Source organism: Bombus vancouverensis, chromosome 3 (assembly GCF_051014615.1).
Source record: "Bombus vancouverensis nearcticus chromosome 3, iyBomVanc1_principal, whole genome shotgun sequence".
Taxonomy (NCBI): domain Eukaryota; kingdom Metazoa; phylum Arthropoda; class Insecta; order Hymenoptera; family Apidae; genus Bombus; species Bombus vancouverensis.
In genome coordinates, this window is record NC_134913.1 from 19478055 (window position 1) to 19501040 (window position 22986).

A 22986-nucleotide genomic window follows, 5' to 3' on the forward strand; every position below is an offset into this window, starting at 1 on the left:
TTTTGTGAATTTAGACAAAATTGCAATGTAAAAGTTAATAAGAATACACGAAGATTTAAAGAACGACATAAAAGATTAATATTGCGAAATTATGAAAATATTTATTGTTCTCTTCGCCACGCGAACGAATACATTCTTTCTTGAAACATTTAAAAGCGTTTGAATTGGAAGTCTTAAGCGCCGAAACTCAAGCACATAACTCGCGCGCATGCGTAGCGGTTTGTGTATTTCTAACAGTTTGACAACGGAAATACGAACGTTCTCGACAAACAGCGAAAGAAGTTCTAAAATGTCGATTATCCCTTTGTGGCCAAATTTACAACCAAGAGCAACAGATCCTCTATGGTTCAATGCCGATAGACCCTGCGACGATGAGAGCGAAGTAGCTGCGCTCGAAGCGGAACATCAAGCGTGGGCGAGTACACTACATATAATCTAATAAGCTTGTCTTACAAATATGAACTATTTCTATCTAAATTGTTCTTTTATCTCTATCTGTCTTTCAGAGGGAACATGTCCGAGTTCAACGTTATGACCATATCCCTATCGGAAAAACAGTCAGCGACGTAAGTTAACCTCACATTTGCTTTCGTAATACGTATTATACTTTATTTCGTTATTTAACGAATTTATACGTACTTGATTTTTTGTTGTTTAATACGTTGGTTCATACAGATGCGTGGAGCAAAAAGAAACGTACTTTTCAAAATTGCTAAATTCTTTATCGCATGTGACGATCCTACTTATTGTTAGTAACGTCATTACCGACTGTCGAATAAGTCGACGAATATAGATTAAGCAAATATCGCTTGGAAAATGAAACTTATGATAAATTAGTTTTCTATATTTAGTATGTTTTTGTTAACCGACGTCAAAATAGAAATTATTAATTGTATATAGTTCAGAGGATCAGAAGAAGAGGAGGAGGAAGAAGAAGAAGAAGAGGGAGAAGGAGAAGAAGAAGAAGAGTCAGATACCCATGAAGAAGAGGAAGAAGAATTAGACGAAATTGATATGGAAGTAAGCTATTCGCATCAACAACAGACATCCAGTCCAACAGATACAGTGACAGATCCAGTATCCATCAGAATGGTCAGCACACATACTGGTCGTTATTCTTAATTAAAATATCGTAGTTCTCGTTTAACTTTAACCTTTATCTAGCTTCCCCGACAAAGAAATATTACGCAATCTATTTATTTCTTAAGAATTAACAATGATATGTAGGTATATGTATTTATTTATCACTAGAAAATTAAGATTTTGCAAATATAAATAAAGAATCGTAAAATTTTTTTTACGTGCGAAACAGTGCGGTATTAAAATTCATAAATAGCACCGTCCGATGGATTATGACGGTATATTCTAGCGCTCCTGTCATAAATAAGCGTCATTATTATCAGTAGTCAGCGTTTTGGAATCACCACGTGCTAGGTCAAGGACCCCCCGACACGCCGAGTAATGCAAATCGCGCATCGTCGGAAAAATAAATAAAATATCATTCGTATACAAATAAAAAATAAATCTATAAGTAATTTTCCATTTAATTATAATTCCACTCGCTTACATCAGCCGATAAAATAAAAGTAGATCGTTGAAAGTTTTCAATGACAAGAAAATTCGTCCCTATCGTAATGTCTGTATCAGAGTATAAAATTTCTTTGAAAGTACGATCCATGGCTCGTCGAAAGCGATCGAACACAAGGGCTTGCCCCCTATCCCTTTCTCTCATAGCGTGTTCCATCTTTCTCTTTGGAGAACGGGGCAAGTCGGTACCCCGCCTCGCTCGTAAAGGGCCGTGGAACCGCATCATGCTCGACCGGGACACTCTCTGTACACTCCGTATACCTACCTATACTAGATGTAAGTACACGCGAGAATGTATTATATACCTATATACAGCGCCGGCTCTCTCGGCGTGTAACTGAAGTAAAGCCAGGTTGGTGCCCCCGCTAGGGTGAACGAACGGGTACGCTCAGGCAAAAGCGAACCCGTGTGCCTCCTCCACCTCCTCTTTCTCTTTCTCCACCACCTCCTCCTCTAGCAACGACCTCCATCTCCTCCTCCGGTCGAAGATCTTTGCCTCTGATGTCACAGTGGTGGAATTGGAAATTCTTTTTTTTTTTTTCTTTTCTTTTCTTTTTCTTTTCGAATATATACTGGTCCGTTAGGGAACGAGTGCGGCCCCGCTTGCGCGCGCGCGTTCTCGACTGGCCGAAAAATTTTAATCGAAGTCATGCAGCAGTTCTCTCGCGTACGGCGCTTCGAAGCATTCGCTTCGTGGAGAAGAGAGTAAATCGTTTTCGCGATTTTACGCGCACCCGGTGTCCACGGTGGTCGCCGCCGCTGTGAACACGGTGAACACGGAATATTTAATAACGGGCAACGCTAAAAGCGAGTAGCTAAAAGATTTGCAATTTTATCCGAGCAACTGAATCGCTTCAAGGTTAATTTAACTGCACACATTGCGAGCGAACGGGCTAGCGAGCATTTCCATCTCGCGCTTAGTATTGCGCGCATAAATCTCGGGATTTATGAATCGCGAGTTTCGTAGATGGTAATACCCTCCGGATTTATGAATTAATACCGGTCATATTAGACACATAAATCTTAACATTCAGGTAGATGGAATCGTCTATGGGGATTATCCTACCGCTTCGTGATTCTACTATGGCGCATCTCTAGATTACCACTATCAATCTTTATCGTTTGTAAGCTGGACAGAGAGGAAAAAGACGGAAGAACTCGTTCATTCGTATCACGGACCGTATGCTCGTGAAAACGCAAGAGGCCGCGCGTGCTATCGATCGCAATGTTCGATGCGTCCAAGATGGATCCTCCCGTTCGGTAAATTCGTATCAGTCGATTCCTTAAAACGACAACGATCACGATGCAACGAAAAAATGTAATGTCCGTGTTTGCGACGGATGTCTGGCTTCGTCGATCGATAGCGTAGGCTGGAAATCAACGGAGCCTTATCGAATTTTAATGGATGCGTACGGTGCATCGTATATCGTCCAACGTATCGACGAACGTCGAGCGACACGATTTCCACACGCGTGATCTACTTTGTATATACTAATGTATATACTAATGTCTGTTTGACCTACTGGCCCATATACGGCTCGTTTAAAAGTTCCATTCGACCTTGCAGCGATATCGCATCGTGTCCACCCTTTTCTTGAGATTTCTCTAACACCGTTGGCAAGCTGCGGCGATCGAAGCTCGGCCGGTACGAGCTAACTCGGCAGCGTTGACTTAATCGTCGCGCGTTCGACGCAAATACGCAATAAAACGTTCAACCGTTTGCAACAGTTAATGCTCGGTTAGTGATTTACTGCTACCGTGGTGGTTGATCGCGCGTCAACCGATTTCACCGGCAGAATGCAGAAGAGTGCCGCCGTAGGGGGCAGACCTCAACGGCTAATGTCGAGTTAAGCACCCTAACCTGCCTCAAAAGACATTACACGACGTAACAGATAATAAATCCTCTGTTCCAGTGTACCGAGATAGCGAGCTGGAAGAAAATGAGAGTGTCGAGAACGAAGATGGACGAGACGCTTCTCTTTCGACGATTACGAGCCGCTGGGCTTTCGTACGATTTCCTTCTATGCAGTCGGTGAGGACGAAAGCCTTGAGAAAATCGCGTGGTACCGAGTTTAACGTCGAACTCGGAGCTTCGAGGAAACGACAAGCGTGGAACGCAGGATGAGGCGATCAATCGAAAACGCTTAAGCGGCACTGACAGTGGCGTAATACGGTGCACGTCGCGAAAGAAAGCAGGGAAAGTATTCGAACGAGGCGTAAACTCTCAATTAATAGGAAACACGAGCTAATACAAGCGTTTGATGCTGCCATTGGTCGCTAACAATTACGGATAAAACGTACAAAGCTGTAATCGTTACGGCTATCGACAACCGGCACACTTGCGCTATCGTATATAGATACCGGATAATCGTAATATTTGCAAAAATGTGAAAACAGAAGAAGAAAGAAGTCCGAGTCTCAGAGAGAGAGAGAGAGAGAGAGAGAGATGAGGAGAGTCGTAGTGATAAGGAAGGATGAACATCGCGAGACAAGGAGCAAGAGGGATCGAAATATTGGAGAGAAATGCACGAAAAGGCGTTTTGGAGCGACGAAGAAAGAGTGGGGAGGCTCGCGGTAGAGAGAGGCGACGCATCGAAGTCGGCGTGCGTTAGAGGGAGAGGAAAGGAGACGAGCGCGAGCAGGAAGAGCGGCACGAGCGAGAGCCGGGGAGTTCGGGAGTACTCGGCCGCTCAGTCGAACGCGCGATTACAAGCACACGAGACGCGTGGGCTCTCTCTCTCTCGACGGCCAGACTGAAAGTGTTTCGTACGCGACCACGTGCCGGCTAAACCGCCGGAACGTAACAGAACGATACACGGCTCCAACCTATACAGTATACATCGAGTACCGAGTGACATCGCAAAAGGACACCGTGCCGGTTGCACGGCCGCGACCATTTTTCCCCCCGTCGATTTCCTCTTCCACCGTCGTTTCACGAATATTCTTTCGATCCTGCTGGATGCACAGAGAGTGGAGAACGACGACGACCGTAACAGAGAACGATCGCGACTTGGAAGATTACGAATCTTCCGACGAGGACGGTGCAGTGTGTGGGTGGTTTGTCAGTTGGTGACTTGAAGTGAACACCGAAGAACCGGAAGAGAGGACCGACGGTCTCTCGGTGACGATCGAGTAGAAGAAAGCTACGCGAATCAGCTAGATCCAGATGTCACGGGCGCGTCCTCGATCGGTGAGTGAGGATCATTACGCTTTATATTATAGTATCCAGAGGATGAATCGCGTATTACTCGCCGAACCATTCGATGTTAGGCTAAAAGATTGTATCTAGAGCTTCGTGAGTTTCTAATTTAATTAGTCATACGTTGCGAGCAGTACGTCAAGGGTTAATAATTTCTGTAATACGTAATTCGCCTTATCTTTCGGTAATGAGTTTCTCGAAGGATTTTTAATCGATCGCGTCCGCGAGCTATCAACCGGAAACGCAAAGCCACTAGACGAAGCTAGTAGCGCAACGAGAAGGCGTTTTTTTTTTCTGTTTTTTTTTCAGCGAAATTGGTGAAATCGGGGCAGGAAGGGATCATTGACCGTATACGGTTTAAGACGGACTAGGACATCGTCGAAAGTTTCGGCGAATCGTGGAAAAAGCGTCGGTTCTCTTCGAAACGACCGACGGCGTCCCAATTCTTTTTCGCGAGTTTTCCAAAGCGTTTCCGTGGATCGCACCGCGGGTGCCATCGAAACGCATTAACCGTGCGATTTCTATCGCGCCTAGTATTCTTGGTACATTGTTTATGTTCCTAGCAAAACACGTTGGAACGAACAGCCTATTCCTTTACTTGGAACTAAAATAGACGCGTAAGATTCCACGTTGAAGTTAAAGCTAGCCGCGCCAGTCAATATTTAACTTTTCCTTCGGGTATCTTTCGCACCATCTATCTAGCTCGAAATCCAGCCACGCAGATCCTATAGTCGCACTAGAGAGTTCGCGGAATTTACGTTCTTACGAAGTTAGACTTCTTTCTTGTTTTCATGCCTTGTGACTTTTCGTTCGCCTCTACACCAGCCTGCATAAAAATTATACCATGTATACACCTATGTACGAAGTTGAAATCGTTTACGATATCAATGAGACGAGTAATAATTAACTTTGTAGAAGCTTCTCGCGCTATGTTTACGTCTTAACGATGCGTCGTATCTTCGTTTAATCTCTCGGTGTTCTTTCTCGTCGACGATGCTTCTATTAAAAATGTTAATAACCGCGGAGCTCTTCGTGTTCGTTAATTATACCAGAACGAAAAATAAAAGGAGTCTACAGGGAGAGGGGAGAAAGTAGCGACGAAATTAGGAACATTATTGCGCGGTTTCTGGTTACAGAAAGTTAGCGTAAAACGGGTAAGCGTTATGATTATGTAGCGTCACGTTGAACGTATTTATAACGAATCGCGGAAATCATAATTCCGAGGAGACGTAAAGACTATGCCGCGAATTACAGAGAAAGTCCCGTGGAGCTGTGCATACACGCTCGCTCGCTTGCTCGCTCGCTCGCTCGTTCGTTCCTGTGTGCTCGATCGCGAACAGTAAAAAATGCACGTTCGATGAAAAGTGAAATTAACGAAATCGCTGTCGAATTCATCGTTTACGGTCTTTTACCATCCATCTATTCTTGGTTATTCGTAACGATCCCTCTCCACCGTCTTATCGTTCCAAGACTCTTTTCTCTTCCTACAATTCCACTCTTTAGATTCGCTTGATCTCGCAAAGAAAAAAACCACGACGCAACGTCTGGTATTTCTCTCTTCTCTTCGACGTGTATTTTTGCGGGCTGTAAAAAAAAAAAAAAAAAAAAAAGAAAGGCGCAAAACCGATGGAAAAAGAGCAGACGATTTTTCCAGGTTGTCGGTTAAAAGGTGGCGCGATCACAGGGACGATTATTGAGCATTGTTGGGTCCAGGTTGCGATAGAACGAGCGAGTGGGTAATGCTGTACTGTTTGCGCCGGCCCTGCGGGGTCTCTGACCGCCCGTCCGCGCCTCTCAACTCGACTTGCTTGTCCATGCTCTGTGCGGCCTACCTACGGCTTATGGCTAAAGTCACGTCTCCCTTTCCGTCTCTCCTGCGAGACTCACTTGGACGAATTTCACGAAAGCCACTCTTCTCGCACGACAAAGGGGAAACGAGAAGCCCGGCCGGGTTTTTCCTCTTTTCCGACTTCCTTCCTCGTGGATCACGTCCTCTTCTACGTCGTCTTTGCTATTAGCTGACACAGCTTCTGTGCGTTCTGTGCTGAACTGGCCTCTTCCACGATCGGTTCGTAAATTTCGTTTCGACCAGTGCGCATTTTTTTTCTTTGATAGAGGGAGAACGTGCTTCTCAGCGTTTTTAAATCACGCTCAGGATGTCGCGCGTATACGACAACCAGACAGACGTTTCGTGGTTCCTGAAATAAAGCAAGCGATGTAAAGTTGTCTGGTTCTTAGCGAGCACGCTCGCCGGACGTTTCGTCTTTTTGAAAATCGCGCCGCGCGTTAACAAGACTCCGGTTATCGAATCGCCAACACGATTTTAGAAAGCACGAAGACGACCGTGTCCGTCGTTTGTTCACACGGCATACGGATTTCTTTGCTAACGAAGGATATATTAGCAGCGACGGTAAGAATTGTTGAGGATTAATAGTCCACAATGGTTTTTTGCTCTTATGCAACGAACGTTACACCTCCTTTCGCTACATGCTTTCTAGACACACCATTACATGATTTTTCGACGAGACAAGAATCGACGAAAGGCATCGTTCTTGCGCGAAATTTCGCGAATCTTGATAAGATACGACTAAACGAGAGGAGATCGTTATGCCTCGTTCGAAGACAACGCCAAAAGCAAAACCGTTCGCGGATTACGTAACAGATTTGTTCTGCCGAATTCTTCCCCGTTTCTCTCTGTCGCGGATACCGATCTCGCGCGATTCAAAATCCCATAAATCTCGTTTCTTTTTCTTCGCTTTACGACGTACGCTTTCCAACCTTTTTCTATCTTTCTATTTGTTATTCTTTTCTCCGTATATTTTCTTTTTCCTTCGTCTCGTAGACAACTCGTATACCATCTACCTACTCGTATACCAAGGCTCAACGACTCGAGCTTGTCTTTCACGCGTTACGTATCGCGATTTTCCTCTACCTTCTACACACTTCGTAAACAATTCCCGTATCCGGTACACGCGCACACGATCATTGATTATCGGAACTTGGCCGACTATATTGCGGACCATTCTACTTGCTCGATAACTCGCGTCACCTACTACTGTCCGATCTATACCTATAGCATCGTTTTAACGTAGGCGTCGCACGTGGGTGCGCATTTTTTGTCACCGATACTGGACGATTAAACGACAATGAGACCGAAAAAGAACCTCGTACGTAATTAGGCCATTGTCTGGTAGTAAAAGAATATTCGTTGTCGACGAGACGAGGAGATTGTCTGTTTTTAATCTTCGAAGTTCATCTGGTTGCACGGTAATATTTACGGTATCCGTAGATAGCAAACACAGAAAGGCGCGAACGAACAAACGTTGAAGCGTACCTTCGTTAAACAGGGATATAGGGTAGCAGCGTCAACGACGTGCATGAATTTTTGATGCTGGCATAAGCGTAGCACGTTGCAAGAATTTCAAGCAACGCTCGACGTCATCGCGTATGAATTTTTAACGCAGCCGCGATCGCTCGTTCGCTCGCTCGCTCGCTCGCTCGCTCGTCCGTCCGCTTGCTCGCTCGTTAAGGACAGATATCGGTTGTTCGGTAACAGGAAAAACTCGAACGTGAAACGAAACAGGCCGGACAAATCGGAAAAATATTCAAGATGTGACGACTCGATTCGCCAACGGTTTCCTTTGACAAGGCACAGAGACTGCAGATTTTACGAACACCCGGTATTTTGCGGTGTAACGCGCGTACATGCACCGCGGTGCAGCCTGTGTACATGAACAAACGCACACAAGCACGATGCCAGTGAACCGAGCATTATAGTGCCCTGCAAGAAACGTCGGCCTGGTGCATTGACCGCGGTTGACCACACGTCATCGAATGAGTGACGTCACAGGGTTTGCAGCATGAAAGCTACGTCACGGTTGGTTGCATCCTCGAAGATGCATCCACGAAAATATTTCCTTTTTCTCCGTTTAGAACTCCTTGGGAAGAATCCAATCGCATTCAGCGCCGGCTAATACCTGCCGCGTTTCTTGCGGCCAAAGTTTTTCCGCTTTAGCGCACGAGACGCGTGCCATCGAGACAACTTTGACGTTTCTCGCGTTTCCTGACAAATCGTTCGAGTGTCAAATTTGATATTACGAAAGAATGGAAGAAAATATCGTGCGTACAGGATGGATAATCGATGGGAACAGAGTCGGCCAATCGGTATTCCTTCGTTATCACGCGTTAAACCGAGTCCAGGGCGGTTTATCTCAAACAGAAACGGTCGAAACGGATGACTTATTGCGCTGGCGGCTGGCTAAATAATTTTTTTCCAGCACGTGTAACTTCCAATTCATCACGGTCGACCGCGGGCTATACGGTGCGCGCATGAATAGTTAACGAACAGGCGTAGGAGGACCAAGATTTTCCTCCGACGACGACTATGCGCACGATGTACCTGCGTGTATAATAGCTCGGTTATACATAGAGCCATGGCTATACCTTTCTGAAGTATATGTAAGTGCGGGCGAGTTCGTTCCCTCGAACGAGTAAATCAAGTCGCTGGTCCGCGAAGCGGTTGAATGCCGCGAGCTCGTAAGACTGGCCAAGAATGGTTCGATATTTTTGCCAGTCCCTTGATCCATTCTTGCCGCGCATCCGCGCTATTCATCCCGATATTACTGGTAGCGTTCCCTTCGAACGACTGATTCTCGTCTCGTTTCTCTCTCTCTCTCCGCCGTTCTCTTTTGACGACGACCTTAAAAGAATTCGTAATTCAAACTCCGCCGGTATTTTCTAATCGTAAAATCAACGAATGTGCTTGGTGTTTTAACCGAACGATAGAAAACTTTCTAAAAAGATGAACGATTTTCTATGGAAAATATTCGAATTATCTCGATACGCGATATCGTAAATATTTATCGAGATACGCGTTCCAATCTTTCCCGATAGAACGCTCGGGCTTATTTTATTAGCCGTTTAATGGTGAAACGTCGAGTTTTTATCGTATGTTTGTTTTCTTTCTTTTCTTTTCTTTTTTTTTCTCTTTTTTTTTACTCGTTGAACCTGTGAGTGTCACGAGCTTGGAACGTTTGGCTCGAACGATCGAATCGATACGGGGGACCGTTTAAGTGACTGCATCGACCAACGTGCAAGGAGGCAGCGCAGCTACGAGAAAGTATCTGGCAACTTTCTCCGGTGGGTTTAGTTTGCACCACGGGTCACCAGGCACGGACATTAAGAGCGAACGAACGCGAGCCACTCGTGTCCGCGAGCGTATTTCCGAGAGAGTCTAGCGGATTCGTACGATACAACTTCTTTCAGAGCGACCGCTGGAAAAATTCTTCCCGTTGCGAATTAATCGTAAGAAGGATTTTACTGGATAATAAGAATGTATCGCACAAAGTGGACGCGAATTGGCCGAAGTTGTCTCTGAAGAAAGCACAATGACACGCGTGAATTCCAAGGGCCACAGTTACAAGCCATTGAGCAGGTAGATCGAGTGCCAAGAACAAGATTTTGAAAGTCTTGCCGTGACGCCGCGCTGGTACGATTAAACCTGGATAATGGCTTCCGAATGCCAAACGACGCGAGGCGTTCGTCATCTTCCGCTAAGGAAACGGCAGTTTGCTGAAACTGAATCAACTTTGCTCGCGAATCCACTTCATCGAGCGTTAACGCGCTTTCTTTTTCGACATAATTTTCATTTTCATATCGGGAAGTTAGTTAAACTAAAGAAAGTTAGTTTTAAACGAAACATCTTTAAAAGATGACGAAAGATGGCCCCGATTTCGTCACAATTTCCTTTCGCTGTTAAACGATGACGTAATACCGTAGGATTTTAAATTTTATCGTAGTCGTGATCGATCGCCTATCGACCGATGGCCACGACGATCGATCGATCCTTCTGAGGTCGCGTATTTACACGTCCACGAAAGATCGTTACGTAGAAGGTTGAGTAACGCATTTCGTATACGAAAGTTCCTTCTCGTCGTTCTGATTATCAGGTGCGTTGTGACTCGAGCCGGTATTAGGCAATCGGCACAGAGACCAACGTTAACATTGGCCCAAATATTGGCCAGTGGCCCCGTATGTACGGTTCACCGTGTGCGGTATTTGGCGACCGGAGCGGTAGTCAGTCTCCTTCTCCGGCTTTATTTCTACCGGCTAACCATCAAAACGATGTCGTTGACTGACACTGGCCCACTAATCGTACGTTAACACCGATCTTGGACCGAGTGGGTTGTACGAACCAATCGAGGAGAACCGCGTTCGCCGGTCTGTCTTCGGGAAGGTAAAAAGTAAGAGTATTTCGCCACTACGGTTAAACTCAGTTTCATTTGTCCGTGATATGTTTTACTCGCGATTTTGATATTCTTCGCCGATGAAACGATGGTTCTCGTAGAGATACGGAAACGGTAGGAGAACGTCATAGTTCTTCGACCGTTTCAACTTTCTCCTGAACGCTGCGCAAAGGCAGCGATTTAACGTCGACTCGCTGAAATTTCGGAAGTAACGGCGAATTGCGCTGGAAAATGGCAAACAACGGGTATACGTATTCCGAGTGTCGGATTAATCGGATCGTGTATCACGATCGCTCTTCGATCGGTGGAATCTTTGTCAATCGGCCAGGTGAAAAGCGAGAGTGATCGGGAGCGGCAGTACGCCAGTGTTTTACGCAAACCGCGTGCGGTCTGGCTGTCTTTGGGAAGCCGTACGCGAACCTCTGGCGTCAGAAACGAGGGAGAGAGGATTTTTTTTTTAACCTCGTTAAATTGACTACGTTCTCGCAAGCACTTATATCTGCTTCGCTAATGGGGCAACGTCCCACGCGTGAGAGCGCGGGAGAGAGAAGCGAGAGAAAGAGGAACGGAAGTGGGGATACGCAGAGTCTTTGAGGTGCATTTATTTATATATTAGTAGAATCCATTGCTTCTTTTCCGATGCACGGATGTTTCCGGTAGCGGAGAAACGTGGCAAGTTTCACGAGAGTTCTGGATCCCGTCAGAACGATCGCGCAAGGACGGGGACACAAGGAGGCGGTACCCGCAGAGGTTACCGAATTTATGACTTGGAAGCCGAGCACGCACGGCCAAAGAGAGAGAATGAACGCGTGAGAGGCCAGTGAAAGTTTATGAAGTCTAGTACGGAACATACACCGATGACGAGTCGGCGCGAACGTGTGGCATGTATGCGCGCGGCTTAGTCGTGCGATGCTTTAATGCGTGTGCAAACCGCGCTATCAGAACGCGTGCGATTCTTTATGCGTCAGCTTTGAATGTCACGGAGTTAGGAGCAACCAGAACGAAGCGATCAAACGCTCTTTTATTTCCTTTGTGCACACATGGCTACGTGTGCAGTCAGACACAGAAATTTACCATCTACCGGTCGCCGAGCTTTTTATTCGCGAAGGATGTACGTAACGTAGATTGGCCTGTGTGTATAGGGAATAGAAGCGTGAAGGATACTTTTAATTATATTCTTCATTTGTATTAACGTCGCTATGCAACGACCACGCTTATGCGATAGCGATTCGTCACGTTGAATAGAATTGTTAGCACTTCGAAAATAGTCGAGCGGAGAAGGTTTTGGTGGCGGAATGATGGCTTAATCTTTTAGTTCCTACTCAGGGTCGTTCGTTCCCGGTAAAGACGATTACGAGCAAGGTTCCTCTATCTCTTTTTCTTCAAAGGACTTTTTCTCCTCTGCCCTCTGTCTCTGTCGCGCTTTTTTCTCTTTCTCCCGTTCGACCGGCAAGTTCGGGTGCCTCGACACGAGGAACCAACGTGGGCCCAAAAGGCCCCCGAATATTTATGTCACGGCAAAGTCGAGGAGAGCCGAGACCTTGACTGTGTGCCGCAGGCGGCCTTTTCGCTACGTTTTAACGTTAGAAATGTTTGCTTCAGATTCATGAATCAACACGAAGGTCGATCGTCACTTCCTAAATCAGATTCTGCCTTTTTCCATATTTTCCACTATCGGCCACTTGACTGATATTCTCGAATCTTCTCTTTATATTTTTAACAATCGCGTTATTTAACCGAGCGATTCTACGAAAGATACGGTCACGCGAATAGAAACGCGAGCCAATTAAAAGGTTCGTTATATTCTTTTTTTCTCGCTTTTTTTTTCTTTTTTTTTTTAATTAAACGACCGGAGAAGATATTTCTTACGAGAGACGCGGTGACTCAGCCCGGAAGCGTTGAACGTCTTCGTCCTCGGCGGGAAACCGCGGAAAACGCGCGAAAGTCGCGTCGAGGACTGTTGCACGGTATGGTAGCCGGTTAGAAGAAAAGACTTGCACTTTCGTTAGAAAGTCTCGGGAATCGACTCCGCCATCCGTGGCAGCCATCGAGAGAACCTAACCGGTGAACGTGGATTAACGCTGCCTGTCTGACCAAACTCGGAGTCTCGCTACTCGGTTTACCCTTAGCCCTACATACGCTGGATCCGGCGTTTGCCTTTTTCTTTTCCCTACGACACGGCGTGAGTCGTACGTGCAAACGTTACCTGTCGGAAAAAACGAACGCGATGATTTTTCCATTCTTTTCAAAGAGATAAGAAATACGGTGGAGCAAATTCACCGCGCTCACCTTCTGATGTTAATTACAGCAATTTGCAATAACTTGCGATAACCGTACTTGAGCGATCAACGCTTTCGTATCGTATCGGCTCGTACGATCATTAATAGCCTCTTAATCTGGCATTCGCTTTGGCTCACCGTGTCGTACAGAGATAACAAGACGATCAGCCTTTGGATAACGTTTCCGTCAGATATAAATTCGCCGGCGAAGAGGAGGAAAATTTATTCCGCTTTTGCGTGCGAATCGCGCTTCAGAGGAGCTGTCGAACGAAAGCTACGGTTCGTTTTTGTGTACCGTGTGCGAAGAGTTTTGCTCTCTGTTCGCTGTACGAATAAGTAAACGCACGATTTGCCAGCTCGTATGATTTTCAAACGGTTTTCGATAATATGAGCGCCGCGACGTGCGTTTCGTTTTGTTCATCGTAATAACAAGGCGTGTAAATAGTCATTTGAATGCCAACGCGTTCTGCACACGCTTGCAGAGAAACGGACGTCAGTGGAGGAGGACATTGTGTGCCTTGTTGTATTGAGTCGCACGGTGGTTACATTCTTGTACACCCTCGCGTCCATGAAGACATATATTCCGTTGTACATACGCGCGATAGACACACATATACGCGCTAGAGTGCCTCTTGAATATAGAACAAATTACACATGGAATGTATATTCTGTCTCGGCTACGGCTCGCTCTAAACTTCTCACGTGTACACGCGCGAATCTATGTGTGCACTTATATTCGTAGCACGGAGGTGATATCGCGTTTAGAGTCGACCGTGTCGCGCCAAGCCTCGACGGGACTCGCCGTGGCTATTCTTAATTCAAATTCGATGGCTTTATTCGCGTTTTAAAAGATCCTACGGCGCAACAGGCACGAAACAGTATACGTAGAAATAAAAACAAGAAAGACATCGCGATTCCACTTTCTCGTTAGCTCGCGCTCGGGATTCCGGTTATAAAATAGTCCCGCGAAATGCTTCCGTGCGACAGCGATACACGGACGATACACGAGATCGTCGAAGCGCTCTAGAGAGGCTAGAAACGTGTGCGCGCTGGCGAGCCCGCACACGCGAGAAACGGAGCGACAACGGTCGCTTCGGCAATGTGTGCTGTTCGCAACGTGTGTATACGTGCGTGCATGCGCCTGCTGGGTTTGCGAGAGTGTGCGACTCGGTGGCCGTGGCTATGGCCTTACGAACCCCCACCAGCCAACCGCTCCGAATCCACACGGCGTGTGTACCCCCCCGTACTCTATGTACATAGATCCATAGAGTCGGACAAAGACGCAAGATCGATGAAGCGAGAGCGAGACGGACGAAGGGGGCGAGAGCCGGACAGAGAGAGAGAGAGAGAGAGAGGGAGAGTACTGTTGGTACGAAAGAGAAGGAAGACGCGCGGGCTAGGAGTGGAATGGCAGAGGGGAATGGCGAGGGGGAGGAGGAGGAGGGAGAGTGTCGCGAGCGTGTCTAACCTAGGATAGTGGCGTTTAGTGGCGGCTAGGCTAGGCAAACCGAGACTCGCCGCTCGCGCGTTACGTTCAGTGTTCCCTCGCGCTTCGGCCAAAGACTCGCACGCCTCGTGTCACGCAACCCGTCGTCGTCTTCTTCTTCTTTCCCCTTCGCTACGAACCCCTCCGGGTGCAGGAGAAAGGATTTCGAGAGAGCCGGCGAAGTCGAAGAGGAAAAAAGACCACCGTGAAACGCGAAGCATCGCGAGCGTATAATCGTATCGCCACCATTAAGCGGCACACGAGCTTCCTGAATTTCCCGCGGCCGACGGTGTACCACGGCTGCGCGTCACTCTGCGCCGACCGGATGATTTTGACTCGAATCGTTGCGCGCGGCATCGTCCTCGTATTCCACGTTACGAGATCGCTTGTTTTCGTTGGATCGTCGAGAGCTATGGCCGCCTTTTCCTCGATCGCTCGTGCAAGAACAGTTACCGATTGTGCGTGCGTGTAGACCGCCATTGTCGCATCGAAAACCAAACTTTTTTTTTACACGATAACTGTATCGATGCGTGGTTGTGCGCGCTTCTCTACCGGAATATCGTAAATCGTGCGCGACTCGGCTTCCTCGCGTCTCAGGACGTTTTACTTCGTCTGTTTTTTCTTGCGTGCGCGTCAGGCACGCGCACGAAAAGTTTGTTTACGTTATCTGTGACTCGGAAGAAGTGGAGTACGACCAAGTGGAAAGCGGGAAAAACAGACCTGTCTTACGGATACGAGACTGTCGTTCGTAGAGTGTGTGCGAAAGTAACCGGTGTGCGTCGAGACTACGTCCAGTCTGTATCGTCTGTATTTCCATCCACGTTGGGCATCGTAAATCGTCTTACGAAGGTAAGAGTAATTAACATCGATCGACTGAAACAATTAGTATACCGTATATATCGTGTCGTATATAAAGAGATGGAAGAACGAACGAAGAGGCACGCTCGCTTTCGTGATTGGTGACAGTTAGAGGTGGCGGTAAAGTCGAACGCGTTTGAATGCCACCTACACGAGTTGGTCTGACAAACGTGGAGCGCGAGACGCGAAGCAATAACAGCGATTTAACGAAAACGGCGCGATCGAACGTCTTTGTCGGCATTGCCTAACAGAATGTTTTCTCCGAGCAGAAGCGAATCTCGCGGACCCGATGACGGTGGTGGTGGCGGTGGTGGTGGCGGTGGTGGCGGTGGCGACGACTCGCTCGGCCGGGGTGAAAACGAGCAACCGGACGGTAATCGCATACGATCAAGGAAGTGATCACGCATTATAGTTCGGTGTACCACGAGATATCGGTTTACGTAAAAACGATTAAATTCTATGGTGTACGCTGGGTTTTCTGCGTCACTTTATGGACGCGATTGTAAATAACGTTTTACGAATCGATACGCCTCTCTTTTCAATCCCGTTCCCTTCCTCCGTCGGTGTCGCACAGACCGTACCGTAGCTCGCGTTACTATTGTATCGATTATATAAAATTATTGTAACCGTCTCTGACGATTCGAGCGAAGATAGCGCAGGCAGGGAATGACTCGTTGTATGCACGCGTCGATCCTTATCTTTGCGAAACGTACACGTATCGCAGGTACGATTGAACAGGAGAAACCTGGAGTGGTTGGCGTCTATGGTCGATTCGAGGGAAACACGGTGAATTTGATCGAGTCGATTGGAAGATCGTCCGGATCGAATCGATTCTAAAGGGGACTGATAAAACGCGATTTACTCGTCGATGATCGAACAGAACTGGTCGGTTGGCTTTTCGTAATTTCATACCGCCGTATACGCTGGTGATCCATGTAAACAGACGTAACGCCGAATACGTAGATCGCGTATGCACTTGTGCACGTACTCACGTGCGCAGAAATAAGACGCAACTATATTTCTTGCAAGTATTTTCAGCTCGGGCCAACCTTCGGCCCTCGCGACCGTCCATCTCCGTCTTCCTTTTCTTTCGTCTCTGTTCGCCTCTGTTTCCCGTTGCCTCCTCCCACCGTTATTCGCTTGGCTTCGACTCAGAAGACTTCGCGATTCTTTAATATAGTTAAGAGATTTATAGTTTGCGCGCGAGTTTCGCGTTCCCTCGATCGCTCTCTAATTCTCTAGCGTGACCGGTTACGCGGCGACCTTCGCTGTTACCCACGGCCGAGGGCCAAAATCGTTTGGTGTGTTTAGTATCGTACCGCGTCGGCATACGTTCGATAAATATCGAGATGCCGACGCGGCATAAGGGCCCCGTAGCCTCGCGCCCCATATAAACCAGCGTCCCTGAAGTTTGATACCACGTGGAGAACTCCGTAACCTCTTTCTCCTCCTCCTCCTCCTCCTCCTCCTCCTCCTCCACATCCTCTTGCCTTCCACTCCGCTTCGATTCACCATGTCTCTTAATCCTCTCTTTCGTGGAAAACTTACGATCGACTACTCGTTCCTTCTTCTTTCCGTTTCTCCAGCTCCCTTCTTTTCACGAACCGAATATGATCGATGGCTGTTACCAGCGGAAAAGTCTTCGTCTTCGTAAAGATTCCGAGGAATTGAAATTCGCAGCTATCTAGATCCGTTGATCGAATTTCGATATCGCTTATTGCGTCTTTGGAATCGGTAACACGAAGTTCGAAGTTTCCAATGCAAAGTGTGCATCCTGTTCTTTTTCTCGATCGATCGATCCTTATTTCCATAATGTTGTGTTTTTGTATGACATCAATTACGCGCGTTCGATAAGATCGCGACGCACGTAATGTCTGGCTTTCAAGAGCAAGGTCTACATTTGTGTTTACGTTTTCACGCAACCAGTTCGTTGTGTACATACACGCGTGCACGGTATCCAAAAATAATGGCTGTGCAAGTGACGCTTGTCGTCAGCGGTGCAATTATTTTTTACCGGCTATGGAAAGCAAACGCTGTCGCCTCCTGATCGCCCTCTGATGGCTTCTGCGTGTCGCCCGATTATCGCGGCACGCGTTTATTTAACAATCTGTCCGCGCGTTCGCGCTCGAAGGGCAAACCGGGATGTCGAGATATAGGTCGAGCGCGCGTTTCTGCACCTGCGCCTCGACCAAGCAGGAAACCTCGCGAGCATAGCCGTTTCTACGGTACGTAAGCGAGAAACGCCATCTCTTCTTTCCTCTCGAACCCTAACTCAAGGACAAGGAGATTCGAAGACCCGAAGGTGACACCTTGAAGGTGCCTCGGTAAAAGTAAATGACCTTTAGCGAGAGAGACGAAGACGAAGAGAAAAAGAAGGAGTCCCGCGTACGTGCGACCTATCGTCCGTCTAGGTCTACGAACTCGAATTAGGCCAGAGCCTTGACTCTCTCGGATATATTGGCAAGTTCGAAGAGGGAGCCCCGCCCAGGGGCCCTCTCCTTCCATAGCTCCCCTCCTCGTTTTCCGAATATCCGCCCCTGCTTCGTTCATACGTACCAATGACCTTCGAGAGACTCGCGAACACGCCGTGGCCCGTAGATCGTGGACCTAACCTTTCTCGAGCCGGGGGCCCTCGTGCCCTGGCGTTCGCTTGACGTAACACCCGAGAACGATCGGGCCGCGTGTAGGTAGCCACAGAAGAGAAGAGAGAAAGAGAGACCGTGGTAAAGGCGGTCATGGTCAAGGGTAGCCCGAAAACCTACGAGAAGTAACGTACGAGGAAACGAAAATTCTCCGACGTTTGCTCGCATCGTGGTCAAAGTCGCCGCGTTGATGATCCGCCTTGATACCGCGAAGGTGGGTTAATTGCTCGAAAAGGAGCTACCTCGAAGATCTTTCCCACAATTGCCAACCTGAGTGGGGATTGTGAATCATTCGCTTGTATTATACACATACATGTACATATACATATTGGAGTATACAGCGGTTAATGCAGCTGCATAACAGGCACGATCGTTCTCTCAAAGGATGAACCGATGGAACGATCGGTTTTTCGGTTTAATAAACATTCGGTTTATATGTTGTTGCTTCAGTCATCCAATTAAGAAACGGTTCCTGGTGATGTCTTTGGCTCGCCGGTTGTTTCATTGCCGCGCAACTGCTATGAAACAGGAATAATGCTGAATCAAATGTTATTGTTACGCCGATTAAACAATTACTCTTCGGCTGGGTTTAGCTCACCTTGAAACCGTTTACCTTCAAAACAGCAGAATGTACGATTAAGTATATGCCCGTTAAAACCGAGTGGCTTGCATTAATGCGGCTCGCATTTGTATCGTGTAGGTGTGACTTTTATAACACGCAAAGAAAATAACGTTTCGTCAACGCGATGAAACACAGCATGTGTGACATGTGCGGAAAAACAATCGATGCTTGATAAACTGACGGCGTACCGATGATAAACCAAGCTTCCTGCGAAGGATACGCGAAAGTAAATTATCAGCAACCGTTGATATTCGTTTCCACGAACAAGAACATAGAATTTACAAGTCGTTAGACGAGATTGTCCCTTACCACGTCGGTCGTAGCCTATCGCGGCACGTGTAATTCGTTATCTTGCTAATTGTATGCAGAAAGAGCGGCTTGTTTGCTCGCATCCATTTTGTTTGCGATACCGTGCCGCGCGATTTTATTTCACACCATTCATTATGCAATCCGCCAACCGAAATTATTTTCGTCCCGAAGAATCTTGCCAAAAGGGTACGGAAAGCAGGCGCGTGTTACGATATTCTGCCAAGTACAAACCTTTTATTCGTCTCGCTGTAGCGTATCGCCACTTTCACGCACTGTTCGTCGAGATTAATGCCGGTTGCCCATTCATGGTGTTCGATCTTCGGAAACTACGCAAACTAACATTTACTATCGCCCTACCGGCGTCCGGGTCAACGTCTAAATAGTCTGCGAAGATGAAAATAGACGGTTGGAAGGCGTGCATGGAATTCTAGCAGGAGATTCTGCCGCGAAGTGATGTCACAGCTTGACCATCGGTGAGAGATCGTTCAAGTTGGCACTCTCAGCCCTAGCTGCGGCGCTACCGCGACGATTCACGCAGCGCAATAAAAGCGGAAGGCTGCGTGAGCTTGGAAGGCCGCTCGCAGTCGCACTATCTATCTATACTCTGTTCGATGTAACTTTTCGCGATTCCTTTACTTCCACCGTTCTTCTTTCCCTTTTTGCTTCCTTCGTTCGTAGTCTATTCACGATCAGGATCGCGTACGACGACGTGACCCGATCGAGACGTCCAACTGACCGTTTTTCGTACGCATAATGCCCTCTTGCTTCTTCTTCTTCTTCTTCTTCTTCTTCTTCTATCGCTTCTGCTACCCGTTCTTCTCTCTCTCTCTCTCTCTCTCTTTCTCAGCGCTCGAGCGCTTCCATCGTTGCGTCGATCGCGAATTAAGAACGTTGATCCAAAATTCGAGTACGCGATACAGCGCGATCGAATCGTTGCGGATGATGTTTGAGAGAAACCGGTTTCGCGACACGGGAACGCGTAAAGGCAACGAAATATATAATGACAAAGATATATCGGAGGAGTAGCGAACGATCTTCGAATATAACTACGACCAGAATGGTTTCGTCGTTTACGAGTCCTATTTATTTCTGTTGTAAATACGCGCGTTTCGCTTCTTCCCGCGTGTTCGTCGTTATCCTTAGTACCTCGTAATTTCCGTGGCTAGTCGTATCGGTGCGCGATCCGCGGTGAACGATATCGCTAATGAAACGCTCGTTATAGGAAGCTAATATTCGTGGCGTAATTAAAGTGGACGAAACGTTGCGTACTCGGTCGTAAACAATCGGATCTAATTGTGCATAAAATAGCGAAAGTTTCGTATTAAATTGCGAACAATACCGTACCATTGTACTTTAACGTTAACGATATGAAACTTTACGAGAGTTCGAATCTTTTAATAAATCTTGCGAGTCTTCGTTCGACACGATGTCGCGTATTGATCTTTGTACCGGCTTTGTTCCATCGCGCGATAATCGAGTAAGGCGAATAATCGAAATCGCTTTTTAATGACACTTGTCCCGTATTTACATAATTGCATGGAAAACGCTGTTTCACATCGCGGGTGTCGTTAAAGCCCAATGTAAACACAATAATTGCCGCTATTCAGAGAACAGATCATTCTCTTCGCGATGATACCGTAGCTACGTAACGTAGATAAAGTGACAAGTTTTTTCACCGACGCAGCTGTCACATCGCGCTTTCACCAAGGAATAAAAATAAATCATTATTCCATCTCGTCCCTGTGATTCAATGATCGCGCAACGCTCGAACGATTGACGTGAACGACCTTCTCTACTGGATTCGTCGAACGTCCGAACGGATTTCCAAAAGCCCAGGGAAGAAAGGCTCGTTCGAATTCGAAGATTGATCGAAGCACCCAATCGCGTTCCTAGCCCGATTGTTGGCCAGTCAACCGGTGACGGCGTTCCACGCGTGGAATTGTCAGCCCGTTGTTCCAGCACACGCGTATTATAAAACGTGTCTTTTATAGATCGTCCCCGGCTGATCGAGGTCCATCGAACGCGTTGAAGAGTGTCCGTCGCCTTCGAGGAAGTTGTCCGACTTGCCAATAACCATTAAACTCGCTGCGGGACTCGAACGACACATACGCGCATGCTTATCAACGATAACCGAACAGTTGGACACTTTGCTGCTCGCAATTTATCGTGAGAAAGTTGTACGTTAATCGATAATACCTATGACAGAGCACGATCGAGATCCATTTGTCACGAGGTGTTCGCTCCGAGAATTACCATGGCTACAAAAGGTAATTTGCATAGCATATTTCGACTGCAGATACCACTACAGATACTATGAAAATGAAACGTTTCGTTGGGAAAATAAGCGTAAATGCAAATATCTTTACCGGTCATCGTGAAACGTACGCGTTATTAACTAGGCGACCTGGATCGGATACACACTGTTCTTTGCCCGAACTAAACGATTCGCTCGGATTTGTATATTTGAAAACGAATGACGAGAAGTTCGAGAAGGTAAGATTATTCGGTGAAACGCGAGGTCTCTTTAAGCGCGATTCGATCGAATCGATCGAAACACAGATTTTTACGACCAGCTTGCCCTCGAATCGGTTTCTATGTAACGTAGAAATCCCCGAGAGCAGGCAAGGAGCTCCAAAAAAGCACGTCGAATCAAGGAAGGAGAGAAACGATCGGTCGATGGAGAGACAGAGAGCTTCGCCTTGCCCGGGGCACAAATCAAGGCCCTTCTTTGCTCTCGAAGGCCCCACATGACTCAACCTTATTATTATTGTTAGTTTTACACCGACACCGTCGAACGTTCTCGTCCGACGCTCACCAACACTCTGACACGTTCCTCGGCCTCTCGTGCACACTCTCATCCTTCCATGTATCGCGTACATGTGCATACCGCGTAGAGAATGCGCGTGGCCGATGTATTGGTGCGTACGAGCTTCGACTAGGAAGTGCAAATCACGAGCTAACAGAATAGTATTCGCGGCAAACTCAACATTCCCACCTCGTCAGGGACGCTGAAGAGGTTATTTTCAACACTTTGCCCGCGGATCGGACACGTGTGCGCCTCCTGCAGGCGTGTGGATGGCTACGAGCCCACGCGGTTCCCAATCAGCGCGGGAAACATCACAGTCGAAGATCTCGGTTCGAATCGATGGCGGGCATTCGTTGACTTTGACTCGAGTTTCCACTGGTCGTCACAGCGATGGCAGACGTTCGTACAAGATCGCTCTGGCACTCCGGTGTCGAAGAATTTGCCGAATTCCCGTCCGTGAAATTTCACGCGTCGGATCTTTTCCGTCATTTGCGTCATCCTAACCCACGAAATTCGTCGATGCTTGTACAACGATATTCGATCTAATTTAGTGCAATAGATAAACATAGCAATTTGCAGCGGAGAAGCGAAGTAGAATATAGATCGGAATTTGATGCGCGAGCGTACGTCCATTTTTGAAGATACGTTTCATCGTGGAAATTCGTCTTCGATAAAGGGGCCACAGATTGGAAAGCAGCTTTATCGTGTAGCAGTTTTGCTAGTTAATTTCAACGAATAAATAACCATAAATAAAGAGATAAACCTGGTAAACGTCGCGATATAGAGTGGCGAGGAGTAAAGTAGAGAATAAATCAGATTTGAAATTGGACGCATAGACGTATCTGTCGCGGAACGGCCATGCTTCGTCTTCGATAAAAGGTAGATTGGCAGGCAATCTCGTGGCGTAGTAGAGTCGCGCGTAGATAAAGATCGACGGTTCGTTTAAGAATGAA

General features: G+C 47.1%; 2 protein-coding genes across 6 annotated transcripts in view; both read left to right on the forward strand.

The window, feature by feature from the left end:
• Positions 1–207: 207 nt before the first annotated feature.
• Positions 208–1309, forward strand: LOC117154091 (uncharacterized). Its single transcript, XM_033328770.2, has 3 exons — positions 208–415; positions 507–566; positions 901–1309. The coding sequence occupies exons 1-3, from the start codon at positions 209–211 to the stop codon at positions 1120–1122; spliced, it is 489 nt and encodes a 162-aa protein (XP_033184661.2). The 5' UTR covers position 208; the 3' UTR covers positions 1123–1309.
• Positions 1310–4072: 2763 nt separating this feature from the next.
• Eip74EF (Ecdysone-induced protein E74) overlaps positions 4073–22986 on the forward strand; it is a 143493-nt gene continuing 124579 nt past the window's right edge. For 4 of the 5 annotated variants that reach the window (XM_076617164.1, XM_033328755.2, XM_076617166.1 and 1 more), the window contains exon 1: positions 14798–15645. The gene's annotated coding sequence lies outside the window, so the exon portion shown is untranslated. Of the gene's footprint in view, positions 4778–14797; positions 15646–22986 lie in introns of those variants that run through there. The other variant, XM_076617165.1, reaches the window with a different exon arrangement.

What these genes read in the sequence shown, in the direction of transcription:
- LOC117154091 (XM_033328770.2), top strand. Translation starts at nt 209, where the DNA reads ATGCGTAGCGGTTTGTGTATTTCTAACAGTTTGACAACGGAAATACGA. An exon ending in AAGCGGAACATCAAGCGTGG is followed by an intron (nt 416 to 506) that starts GCGAGTACACTA and finishes TCTGTCTTTCAG; the next exon opens with AGGGAACATGTCCGAGTTCA. An exon ending in TCGGAAAAACAGTCAGCGAC is followed by an intron (nt 567 to 900) that starts GTAAGTTAACCT and finishes AATTGTATATAG; the next exon opens with TTCAGAGGATCAGAAGAAGA.